Source organism: Protomyctophum bolini, assembly GCF_963924005.1.
Source record: "Protomyctophum bolini genome assembly, chromosome: 19".
Classification (NCBI taxonomy): Eukaryota; Metazoa; Chordata; class Actinopteri; order Myctophiformes; family Myctophidae; genus Protomyctophum; species Protomyctophum bolini.
This window is the reverse complement of record NC_137880.1, coordinates 40,865,778-40,879,484: the sequence shown is the minus strand read 5'-3', so window position 1 is coordinate 40,879,484 and position 13,707 is coordinate 40,865,778. Positions and strand designations below refer to the sequence as shown.

General features: G+C 39.6%; 1 protein-coding gene across 1 annotated transcript in view; it reads right to left on the bottom strand.

The window, feature by feature from the left end:
* The window catches only part of man1a1 (mannosidase, alpha, class 1A, member 1), a 46,833-nt gene that overhangs the window by 8,860 nt on the left and 24,266 nt on the right, over positions 1–13,707 (bottom strand). Inside the window, exons 9-10 of the mRNA XM_080790915.1 lie at positions 13,476–13,569; positions 12,881–12,996 (exon numbers count right to left, since the gene is read on the bottom strand). Coding sequence (XP_080647041.1) covers positions 12,881–12,996; positions 13,476–13,569 — 210 coding nt within the window. The remainder of the gene's footprint in view (positions 1–12,880; positions 12,997–13,475; positions 13,570–13,707) is intronic.

The following is a 13,707-nucleotide window of genomic DNA, read 5'->3' as shown; positions in this document are numbered from 1 at the left end:
AGCTCTGATCATGAGTAGAATATAAACGCTTCCGTCATACAGTCTGGAGCAACGGAAGCTCTGAACATGATTAAATATAAATGCTTCTATCATACAGTCTGGAGCAACTGAAGCTCTGATCATGAGTATAATATAAATGCTTCTGTCATACAGTCTGGAGCAACGGAAGCTCTGATCATGAGTAAAATATAAATGCTTCTGTCATACAGTCTGGCTCAACGGAAGCTCTGATCATGAGTAAAATATAAATGCTTCTGTCATACAGTCTGGAGCAACGGAAGCTCTGATCATGAGTAAAATATAAATGCTTCTGTCATACAGTCTGGAGCAACAGAAGCTCTGATCATGAGTAAAATATAAATGCTTCCGTCGTACAGTCTGGAGCAACGGAAGCTCTGATTATGAGTAAAATATAAATGCTTCCGTCGTACAGTCTGGAGCAACGGAAGCTCTGATCATGAGTATAATATAAATGCTTCCGTCGTACAGTCTGGAGCAACTGAAGCTCTGATCATGAGTAAAATATAAATGCTTCCGTCGTACAGTCTGGAGCAACGGAAGCTCTGATCATGAGTAAAATATAAATGCTTCCGTCTTACAGTATGGAGCAACGGAAGCTCTGATCATGAGTAAAATATAAATGCTTCCGTCATACAGTCTGGAGCAACGGAAGCTCTGATCATGATTAAATATAAATGCTTCTATCATACAGTCTGGAGCAACTGAAGCTCTGATCATGATTAAATATAAATGCTTCTATCATACAGTCTGGAGCAACTGAAGCTCTTATCATGATTAAATATAAATGCTTCTATCATACAGTCTGGAGCAACTGAAGCTCTGATCATGAGTATAATATAAATGCTTCCGTCTTACAGTCTGGAGTAACTGAAGCTCTGATCATGATTAAATATAAATGCTTCCGTCGTACAGTCTGGAGCAACTGAAGCTCTGATCATGAGTCAAATATAAATGCTTCTATCATACAGTCTGGAGCAACTGAAGCTCTGATCATGATTAAAAATAAATGCTTCTATCATACAGTCTGGAGCAACTGAAGCTCTGATCATGAGTAAAATATAAATGCTTCCGTCGTACAGTCTGGAGCAACTGAATCTCTGATCATGAGTAAAATATAAATGCTTCTGTCATACAGTCTGGAGCAACGGAAGCTCTGATCATGATTAAATATAAATGCTTCTATCATACAGTCTGGAGCAACGGAAGCTCTGATCATGATTAAATATAAATGCTTCTATCATACAGTCTGGAGCAACGGAAGCTCTGATCATGAGTAAAATATAAATGCTTCCGTCGTACAGTCTGGAGCAACGGAAGCTCTGATCATGAGTAAAATATAAATGCTACCGTCGTACAGTATGGAGCAACGGAAGCTCTGATCATGAGTAAAATATAAATGCTTCCGTCATACAGTCTGGAGCAACGGAAGCTCTGATCATGATTAAATATAAATGCTTCTATCATACAGTCTCGAGCAACGGAAGCTCTGATCATGATTAAATATAAATGCTTCTATCATACAGTCTGGAGCAACTGAAGCTCTGATCATGAGTAAAATATAAATGCTTCTGTCATACAGTCTGGAGCAACGGAAGCTCTGATCATGAGTATAATATAAATGCTTCTGTCATACAGTCTGGAGCAACGGAAGCTCTGATCACGAGTAAAATATAAATGCTTCTGTCATACAGTCTGGAGCAACGGAAGCTCTGATCATGAGTAAAATAAAAATGCTTCTGTCATACAGTCTGGAGCAACGGAAGCTCTGATCATGAGTATAATATAAATGCTTCCGTCGTACAGTCTGGAGCAACGGAAGCTCTGATCACGAGTATAATATAAATGCTTCTGTCATACAGTCTGGAGCAACGGAAGCTCTGATCATGAGTATAACATAAATGCTTCTGTCATACAGTCTGGAGCAACGGAAGCTCTGATCATGAGTATAATATAAATGCTTCTGTCATACAGTCTGGAGCAACGGAAGCTCTGATCATGAGTAGAATATAAACGCTTCCGTCATACAGTCTGGAGCAAAGGAAGCTCTGATCATGAGTAAAATATAAATGCTTCTGTCATACAGTCTGGAGCAACGGAAGCTCTGATCATGAGTATAATATAAATGCTTCTGTCATACAGTCTGGAGCAACGGAAGCTCTGATCATGAGTAGAATATAAACGCTTCCGTCATACAGTCTGGAGCAACGGAAGCTCTGAACATGATTAAATATAAATGCTTCTATCATACAGTCTGGAGCAACTGAAGCTCTGATCATGAGTATAATATAAATGCTTCTGTCATACAGTCTGGAGCAACGGAAGCTCTGATCATGAGTAAAATATAAATGCTTCTGTCATACAGTCTGGCTCAACGGAAGCTCTGATCATGAGTAAAATATAAATGCTTCTGTCATACAGTCTGGAGCAACGGAAGCTCTGATCATGAGTAAAATATAAATGCTTCTGTCATACAGTCTGGAGCAACAGAAGCTCTGATCATGAGTAAAATATAAATGCTTCCGTCGTACAGTCTGGAGCAACGGAAGCTCTGATTATGAGTAAAATATAAATGCTTCCGTCGTACAGTCTGGAGCAACGGAAGCTCTGATCATGAGTATAATATAAATGCTTCCGTCGTACAGTCTGGAGCAACTGAAGCTCTGATCATGAGTAAAATATAAATGCTTCCGTCGTACAGTCTGGAGCAACGGAAGCTCTGATCATGAGTAAAATATAAATGCTTCCGTCTTACAGTATGGAGCAACGGAAGCTCTGATCATGAGTAAAATATAAATGCTTCCGTCATACAGTCTGGAGCAACGGAAGCTCTGATCATGATTAAATATAAATGCTTCTATCATACAGTCTGGAGCAACTGAAGCTCTGATCATGATTAAATATAAATGCTTCTATCATACAGTCTGGAGCAACTGAAGCTCTTATCATGATTAAATATAAATGCTTCTATCATACAGTCTGGAGCAACTGAAGCTCTGATCATGAGTATAATATAAATGCTTCCGTCTTACAGTCTGGAGTAACTGAAGCTCTGATCATGATTAAATATAAATGCTTCCGTCGTACAGTCTGGAGCAACTGAAGCTCTGATCATGAGTCAAATATAAATGCTTCTATCATACAGTCTGGAGCAACTGAAGCTCTGATCATGATTAAAAATAAATGCTTCTATCATACAGTCTGGAGCAACTGAAGCTCTGATCATGAGTAAAATATAAATGCTTCCGTCGTACAGTCTGGAGCAACTGAATCTCTGATCATGAGTAAAATATAAATGCTTCTGTCATACAGTCTGGAGCAACGGAAGCTCTGATCATGATTAAATATAAATGCTTCTATCATACAGTCTGGAGCAACGGAAGCTCTGATCATGATTAAATATAAATGCTTCTATCATACAGTCTGGAGCAACGGAAGCTCTGATCATGATTAAAATATAAATGCTTCTATCATACAGTCTGGAGCAACGGAAGCTCTGATCATGAGTATAATATAAATGCTTCTGTCATACAGTCTGGAGCAACGGAAGCTCTGATCATGAGTAGAATATAAACGCTTCCGTCATACAGTCTGGAGCAACGGAAGCTCTGATCACGAGGAAAATATAAATGCTTCCGTCATACAGTCTGGAGCAACGGAAGCTGTGAACATGATTAAATATAAATGCTTCTATCATACAGTCTGGAGCAACGGAAGCTCTGATCATGATTAAATATAAATGCTTCTATCATACAGTCTGGAGCAACGGAAGCTCTGATCATGAGTATAATATAAATGCTTCCGTCTTACAGTCTGGAGTAACGGAAGCTCTGATCATGATTAAATATAAATGCTTCTATCGTACAGTCTGGAGCAACTGAAGCTCTGATCATGAGTCAAATATAAATGCTTCTATCATACAGTCTGGAGCAACTGAAGCTCTGATCATGATTAAAAATAAATGCTTCTATCATACAGTCTGGAGCAACTGAAGCTCTGATCATGAGTAAAATATAAATGCTTCCATCGTAAAGTATGGAGCAACTGAATCTCTGATCATGAGTAAAATATAAATGCTTCTGTCATACAGTCTGGAGCAACGGAAGCTCTGATCATGATTAAATATAAATGCTTCTATCATACAGTCTGGAGCAACAGAAGCTCTGATCATGAATAAATATAAATGCTTCTATCATACAGTCTGGAGCAACGGAAGCTCTGATCATGATTAAAATATAAATGCTTCTATCATACAGTCTGGAGCAACGGAAGCTCTGATCATGAGTATAATATAAATGCTTCTGTCATACAGTCTGGAGCAACGGAAGCTCTGATCATGAGTAGAATATAAACGCTTCCATCATACAGTCTGGAGCAACGGAAGCTCTGATCACGAGGAAAATATAAATGCTTCCGTCATACAGTCTGGAGCAACGGAAGCTCTGAACATGATTAAATATAAATGCTTCTATCATACAGTCTGGAGCAACGGAAGCTCTGATCATGATTAAATATAAATGCTTCTATCATACAGTCTGGAGCAACTGAAGCTCTGATCATGATTAAATATAAATGCTTCTATCATACAGTCTGGAGCAACTGAAGCTCTGATCATGAGTATAATATAAATGCTTCCGTCGTACAGTCTGGAGTCACGGAAGCTCTGATCATGAGTAAAATATAAATGCTTCCGTCTTACAGTCTGGAGTCACGGAAGCTCTGATCATGAGTATAATATAAATGCTTCCGTCTTACAGTCTGGAGTCACGGAAGCTCTGATCATGATTAAATATAAATGCTTCTATCGTACAGTCTGGAGCAACTGAAGCTCTGATCATGAGTCAAATATAAATGCTTCTATCATACAGTCTGGAGCAACTGAAGCTCTGATCATGAGTAAAATATAAATGCTTCCGTCGTACAGTCTGGAGCAACGGAAGCTCTGATCATGAGTAAAATATAAATGCTACCGTCGTACAGTATGGAGCAACGGAAGCTCTGATCATGAGTAAAATATAAATGCTTCCGTCATACAGTCTGGAGCAACGGAAGCTCTGATCATGATTAAATATAAATGCTTCTATCATACAGTCTCGAAAAACGGAAGCTCTGATCATGATTAAATATAAATGCTTCTATCATACAGTCTGGAGCAACTGAAGCTCTGATCATGAGTAAAATATAAATGCTTCTGTCATACAGTCTGGAGCAACGGAAGCTCTGATCATGAGTATAATATAAATGCTTCTGTCATACAGTCTGGAGCAACGGAAGCTCTGATCACGAGTAAAATATAAATGCTTCTGTCATACAGTCTGGAGCAACGGAAGCTCTGATCATGAGTAAAATAAAAATGCTTCTGTCATACAGTCTGGAGCAACGGAAGCTCTGATCATGAGTATAATATAAATGCTTCCGTCGTACAGTCTGGAGCAACGGAAGCTCTGATCACGAGTATAATATAAATGCTTCTGTCATACAGTCTGGAGCAACGGAAGCTCTGATCATGAGTATAACATAAATGCTTCTGTCATACAGTCTGGAGCAACGGAAGCTCTGATCATGAGTATAATATAAATGCTTCTGTCATACAGTCTGGAGCAACGGAAGCTCTGATCATGAGTAGAATATAAACGCTTCCGTCATACAGTCTGGAGCAAAGGAAGCTCTGATCATGAGTAAAATATAAATGCTTCTGTCATACAGTCTGGAGCAACGGAAGCTCTGATCATGAGTATAATATAAATGCTTCTGTCATACAGTCTGGAGCAACGGAAGCTCTGATCATGAGTAGAATATAAACGCTTCCGTCATACAGTCTGGAGCAACGGAAGCTCTGATCACGAGGAAAATATAAATGCTTCCGTCATACAGTCTGGAGCAACGGAAGCTCTGAACATGATTAAATATAAATGCTTCTATCATACAGTCTGGAGCAACGGAAGCTCTGATCATGATTAAATATAAATGCTTCTATCATACAGTCTGGAGCAACTGAAGCTCTGATCATGAGTAAAATATAAATGCTTCCGTCATACAGTCTGGAGCAACGGAAGCTCTGATCTTGATTAAATATAAATGCTTCTATCATACAGTCTCGAGCAACGGAAGCTCTGATCACGAGTAAATTATAAATGCTTCTGTCATACAGTCTGGAGCAACGGAAGCTCTGATCATGAGTAAAATAAAAATGCTTCTGTCATACAGTCTGGAGCAACGGAAGCTCTGATCATGAGTATAATATAAATGCTTCCGTCGTACAGTCTGGAGCAACGGAAGCTCTGATCACGAGTATAATATAAATGCTTCTGTCATACAGTCTGGAGCAACGGAAGCTCTGATCATGAGTATAACATAAATGCTTCTGTCATACAGTCTGGAGCAACGGAAGCTCTGATCATGAGTATAATATAAATGCTTCTGTCATACAGTCTGGAGCAACGGAAGCTCTGATCATGAGTAGAATATAAACGCTTCCGTCATACAGTCTGGAGCAAAGGAAGCTCTGATCATGAGTAAAATATAAATGCTTCTGTCATACAGTCTGGAGCAACGGAAGCTCTGATCATGAGTATAATATAAATGCTTCTGTCATACAGTCTGGAGCAACGGAAGCTCTGATCATGAGTAGAATATAAACGCTTCCGTCATACAGTCTGGAGCAACGGAAGCTCTGATCACGAGGAAAATATAAATGCTTCCGTCATACAGTCTGGAGCAACGGAAGCTCTGAACATGATTAAATATAAATGCTTCTATCATACAGTCTGGAGCAACGGAAGCTCTGATCATGAGTAAAATATAAATGCTTCCGTCGTACAGTCTGGAGCAACGGAAGCTCTGATTATGAGTAAAATATAAATGCTTCCGTCGTACAGTCTGGAGCAACGGAAGCTCTGATCATGAGTATAATATAAATGCTTCCGTCGTACAGTCTGGAGCAACTGAAGCTCTGATCATGAGTAAAATATAAATGCTTCCGTCGTACAGTCTGGAGCAACGGAAGCTCTGATCATGAGTAAAATATAAATGCTTCCGTCTTACAGTATGGAGCAACGGAAGCTCTGATCATGAGTAAAATATAAATGCTTCCGTCATACAGTCTGGAGCAACGGAAGCTCTGATCATGATTAAATATAAATGCTTCTATCATACAGTCTGGAGCAACTGAAGCTCTGATCATGATTAAATATAAATGCTTCTATCATACAGTCTGGAGCAACTGAAGCTCTTATCATGATTAAATATAAATGCTTCTATCATACAGTCTGGAGCAACTGAAGCTCTGATCATGAGTATAATATAAATGCTTCCGTCTTACAGTCTGGAGTAACTGAAGCTCTGATCATGATTAAATATAAATGCTTCCGTCGTACAGTCTGGAGCAACGGAAGCTCTGATCATGAGTATAATATAAATGCTTCCGTCTTACAGACTGGAGTAACGGAAGCTCTGATCATGATTAAATATAAATGCTTCTATCGTACAGTATGGAGCAACGGAAGCTCTGATCATGAGTAAAATATAAATGCTTCCGTCATACAGTCTGGAGCAACGGAAGCTCTGATCATGATTAAATATAAATGCTTCCGTCGTACAGTCTGGAGCAACTGAAGCTCTGATCATGATTAAATATAAATGCTTCTATCATACAGTCTGGAGCAACTGAAGCTCTGATCATGATTAAATATAAATGCTTCTATCATACAGTCTGGAGCAACTGAAGCTCTGATCATGAGTATAATATAAATGCTTCCGTCGTACAGTCTGGAGCAACGGAAGCTCTGATCATGAGTATAATATAAATGCTTCCGTCTTACAGTCTGGAGTAACGGAAGCTCTGATCATGATTAAATATAAATGCTTCTATCGTACAGTCTGGAGCAACTGAAGCTCTGATCATGAGTCAAATATAAATGCTTCTATCATACAGTCTGGAGCAACTGAAGCTCTGATCATGAGTAAAAATATAAATGCTTCCGTCGTACAGTCTGGAGCAACTGAAGCTCTGATCATGAGTAAAATATAAATGCTTCCGTCGTACAGTCTGGAGCAACGGAAGCTCTGATCATGAGTAAAATATAAATGCTTCCGTCGTACAGTATGGAGCAACGGAAGCTCTGATCATGAGTAAAATATAAATGCTTCCGTCATACAGTCTGGAGCAACGGAAGCTCTGATCACGATTAAATATAAATGCTTCCGTCGTACAGTCTGGAGCAACTGAAGCTCTGATCATGAGTAAAATATAAATGCTTCTGTCATACAGTCTGGAGCAACGGAAGCTCTGATCATGAGTATAATATAAATGCTTCTGTCATACAGTCTGGAGCAACGGAAGCTCTGATCACGAGTAAAATATAAATGCTTCTGTCATACAGTCTGGAGCAACGGAAGCTCTGATCATGAGTAAAATATAAATGCTTCTGTCATACAGTCTGGAGCAACAGAAGCTCTGATCATGAGTATAATATAAATGCTTCCGTCGTACAGTCTGGAGCAACGGAAGCTCTGATCACGAGTATAATATAAATGCTTCTGTCATACAGTCTGGAGCAACGGAAGCTCTGATCATGAGTATAATATAAATGCTTCTGTCATACAGTCTGGAGCAACGGAAGCTCTGATCATGAGTATAATATAAATGCTTCTATCATACAGTCTGGAGCAACTGAAGCTCTGATCATGAGTATAATATAAATGCTTCCGTCGCACAGTCTGGAGCAACTGAAGCTCTGATCATGATTAAATATAAATGCTTCTATCATACAGTCTGGAGCAACGGAAGCTCTGATCATGAGTATAATGTAAATGCTTCCGTCGTACAGTCTGGAGCAACGGAAGCTCTGATCATGAGTATAATATATATCACTCATTCTTGAGATGAGGGACAAAAGTGGAAAAAACATGTCCCACACATAAGAGCCTTATTTTATGTAAAAAATAAATTAATTCATAAAAATAAAAGCACTTGCAAAGTTAAGTGTAATACAGTTGTGTATTATTATGCCCTTAATTTCATTATAATTGTTTTCATATTCCATCTGAATTAGTTAAAAGCAGGCCCTGTACCCAAAAAGGCCTGTATTTAGCCTGTCCCCAGCAAGTGGCCACAATTTCAAACTGCCAAAAAAGTGTCTAATACTGTCACAATCACATAAATATACATACTAAATTAAAGTAGATTGTCAACAACATAGCAAATAATATACACAGTTAATTTTAATTCATATTTTCTATTAAATATCTCATATCAAATGTTCGTCCCACGTCTCCGTCAACTCCGTCAGGTTTTTTTAAAAGTCTTAAATTAATCAGAAAATATTGTCGACAGATTTAGCCTGAAGACTCCTTTTCCAAGTCCCATTTATATTTGTTGCAACAGTGGAGTACCTGGTCTGACAAGCATTCAATTGTTTGATATTTTAAACAAACAATGTTGATAACAATGTGGTCACAGCTTTTACATGTCAACTCCGTCAGGACATTATTATGATCTTTGTTAAGAATTCAAAAATAATGTTTATTATTTTAGTTTAGGGGTTAGGTTTAGCTAACAAAATTAAGCAAAAACAAAATGGCTACATTGTACTAAAGAGGGTTAAGATGAAAACAAATGCCATTTTGTCAACTCCGTCAGACGTCAACTCCGTCAGATTTTGTGTCTGACGGAGTTGACGTGTATCTGACGGAGTTGACAAAAGTGTTCCTAAAACAATAAAATTATTGTTTTTGAATAATGGGCAGTATTCTAATTTGGCACACAGTTAGAGCATGCCTTAAGGAACATTTTTGGCTATGGGGCCATCACAGATTTGTCTCGTGGTGACCATGGCAGCCATATTACAAAAGAGCCGCCACCTGATGTTATTTTACAATAACTCAAGTTCTACACCACCTAGGATCTTGATTCTGGTGACTAAGACCTCATTTTCAAGGATGAGGGATACAGTGGTACAATTTAGACTTTCCCTGTGACCATGGCAGCCATTTTTCAAAATGGCCGCCACCTGCTGTTATTTTACAATAACTCAAATTCTACACCACCTAGGATCTTGATTCTGGTGACTAATCATACATTTTCAAGGATGTGGGGTACATTGGTAATATTTAGATTTGTCCTGTGACCATAGCAGCCATTTTTTTTTCAAAATGGCCGCCACCTGCTGTTATTTTACAATAACTCAAGTTTTAGACCACCTAGGATCTTGATTTTGGCGACTAATCATACATTTTAAAAGATGAGAAATACAGTGGTACTATTTAGATTTGTCCTGTGACCATGGCAGCCATTGTTTTTCAAAATGACCACCAACCTGCTGTTATTTTACCAATAACTCAAGTTTTAGACCACCAAGGATCTTGATTCTGGCGACTAATCATTACATTTTCAAGGATGATCTTTCTCTGGGAGAGGTAAGGGCTTATTTCAGGTGCAGGTTGAGTTTCTACTGACAGGACATTAAAAGGAGGTGGGCTTTCTGGCCTTTGACTTGCCCCTTTCAGGTACAGATGCACAGTTTGACTTCACTGGCCACTGCAGGGAACTGTGGGGGAGAAACTTTGGTCTCTTGACACCCCGATTAGGTTCAGGGTTTTTTTTGGTGGAGACTTGCCTTTCATGACATCTTTGCTGCAGCAGTTGATCTCCTTATTGCCAGTGGTGGCACACTCTGGGTCTCTGGGGCATTGTATCTTGGTGGCCTCCTGCCAGTGTTTCTCCATCCTTCTCCTGAGCTCTGTGTTCTGGGGCTCTGTTATAGTCAACTTACATTGTCTTGGCTGGAGATTGCTTTCCTGCAGGGTCCAGCCCAGTCTTGTGCAGATGGCTGCTGGCCCACCTGGAGGCCCCAACCTCACTTGTTCGGTTGGTGTGATTAGGTGGGGTGGTCTTCCCCAATCAGGATGAGGGGTTTGACCCTTTCAAACGGCAGTCTGGCCAAGTGTCTGTATTTAGTTGTGAGTTTAGATATAGGATACGATTGCTCACCCAGCCCCAGGTGACATGAGGTGAAGGCTCCTTTGATTTGGTAACATTGCTTTGGTTGACATGCTGGGGACACAGAGAAAGACACTGATGCCTTCAGTGTCTGCACATCCTGCCTGATGGTCCTGAAGCCAAATCTTCTGTCTTCAGTCTTTCGCTCACTGTTCACTGCTCACTGTTCACCTCACCGAATTTAGCCCAAGGAGTTTGACCCCTAGTTTGGCCATAGACCCCCTAGTTTGGCCATAGCCACTTGCCCAAATGTGCCGACATGTGCTGACCTCATCACATCTGTGATGATGGCTATGGCCGTTTTTAGCCAACGTAGTGTTTTTTGTGCAAAACTAATGCTTGGAATGGATCCAGAATCATGAAAAGCCCCTAGTTTGACATGCCACATGCTACTTAAAGCATAATGAAATTTAAAACATTTAGCCTTATATTGTTTGTTGATGGTACCCAACTTTCAGCAGCTGTCAAACATGCCCCTAGGGTGGTCAAATAGAAACCAATGTGGGATATGTTAGTAGACACCTTTACAAACATTAGTGAAGAAAATTCTTGGTAAGAAATGTATTCACAGATTTTATATTATTCTGATAATATTCCCTGAGTAAATTGGTAAAATAATAGCAGGTCCACCATTTTTTTAAATGTCTACCATCCATGGTCACAGGATAAATCTAAATAGTACAACTGTATTCCTCACCCTTGAAAATGTATGATTAGTCACCAGAATCAAGATCCTAGGTGGTGTAGAACTTGAGTTATTGGGAAATAACAGAAAGTTGGCGGCCATTTTGAAAAATGTCTACCATGGTCACAGGACAAATCTAAATAGTACCAATGTATCCCACATCCTTGAAAATGTATGATTAGTCACCAGAATCAAGATCCTAGGTGGTGTAGAACTTGAGTTATTGGGAAATAACAGAAAGTTGGCGGCCATTTTGAAAAATGGCTGCCATGTTCACAGGGCAAATCTAAATAGTACCACTGTATTCCTCATCCTTGAAAATGTGGGATTAGTCACCAGAATCAAGATCCTAGGTGGTCTAGAACCTAAATCAGTTAAACTTGTCAACTCCGTCAGATGTTCGTCAACTCCGTCAGACGTTCGTCCCGTGATGTTTTTGTTAATTTCCAAAGAAATAGAAAATTTGCTGTCAAATCTTTTGTGCTTATGTATTGAAACACCAACTGAAATGATACGTAATGATGATTTTTTTTTTTCTTTACATGGTTTTCATGTTATAATATTGAAAATAAAGGTTGAAATGACGGTTTTGAGAAATTGGATATTTCATAATAGTGTGATATTGGAACAAAATAATATTAAAAGATTTGTATTACTTAACTTGATTACTGAAAGCCATTATAAGATAACTGAGGACTTTATATTATTGTTGAAATGATAAAATTCAATTAAAAGGGATTTTAGTGTGTCTGACGGAGTTGACATGAATCAGGTATTAAGTGCATAAATGTCCCATTTTAGAAAGAAATGTTATGCGAAAAACCTGTTCCTTCTCAAGATTGGTAGTTGAGACCTGTGTCTACAAATACATCTATTTGATTTGAATGTATCTTAAAAAAAAAAAAAATCCAGTTTGAAAAAAGTTTTGTCCCTTATCTCAAGAATGGGTGATATGCATCTATCATACAGTCTGGAGCAACTGATGCTCTGATCATGATTAAATATAAATGCTTCTATCATACAGTCTGGAGCAACTGAAGCTCTGATCATGATTAAATATAAATGCTTCTATCATACAGTCTGGAGCAACTGAAGCTCTGATCATGAGTAAAATATAAATGTGTGTGTGTGTGTGTGTGTGTGTGTGTGTGTGTGTGTGTGTGTGTGTGTGCACGCACCTGCAGTGCGTCGTAGTAAAGCGTGCGCGCCTCCTCGTCAGTCTTGTCCGACATGATCCAAGCCTTGAGGAGATACTCGTAGAAACTGTCCCCGAGACCCCCCACTGAGACGTGATCTGAAACACACACACACACACACACACACACACACACACACACACTCCAATCATTTATTTATGTCCACACAAAGGAGATTTTTCACATAATTCCATTTCCGTGCAAACACATAAATATGACACTGAAATCCTCCTCATAGTCATAGAGCTCACCCAAACACATCTTTACTAAAACTACAACATGACGTCACTGAGCCGCGGTGGTAGGAGGACTACAACATGAGGTCACTGAGCCGCGGTGGTAGGAGGACTACAACATGAGGTCACTGAGCCGCGGTGGTAAGAGACTCACCCAAACACATCTCTGTTTTTTTACTAAAGCACCGTTTCGGTGGTCTCCTCTTCAGCGAACACTGGACTATGAATAATGTAATAACAGTAATAGTTTATACAAACAGGCATTTATATTAACCCCTTATACAGACGTGCGTGCGTGCGTGCGTGCGTGCGTGCGTGCGTGTGTGTGTGTGCGTACTCACGCTGGCCCCACTGTCCGCTGTTAGGGTTGAGGTAGTTGGGGTACAGACCCTGAGGTTTGTCCAGTCTGGAGAGAACCTTACGGATGGCCATCACCTGAGGAGCGCACACACACACACACACACACACACACACACACACACACAAAGTGTGTGAATGGAGACAGACAGACAGACAGACAGACAGACAGACAGACAGACAGACAGACAGACAGACAGACAGACAGGTGTATCA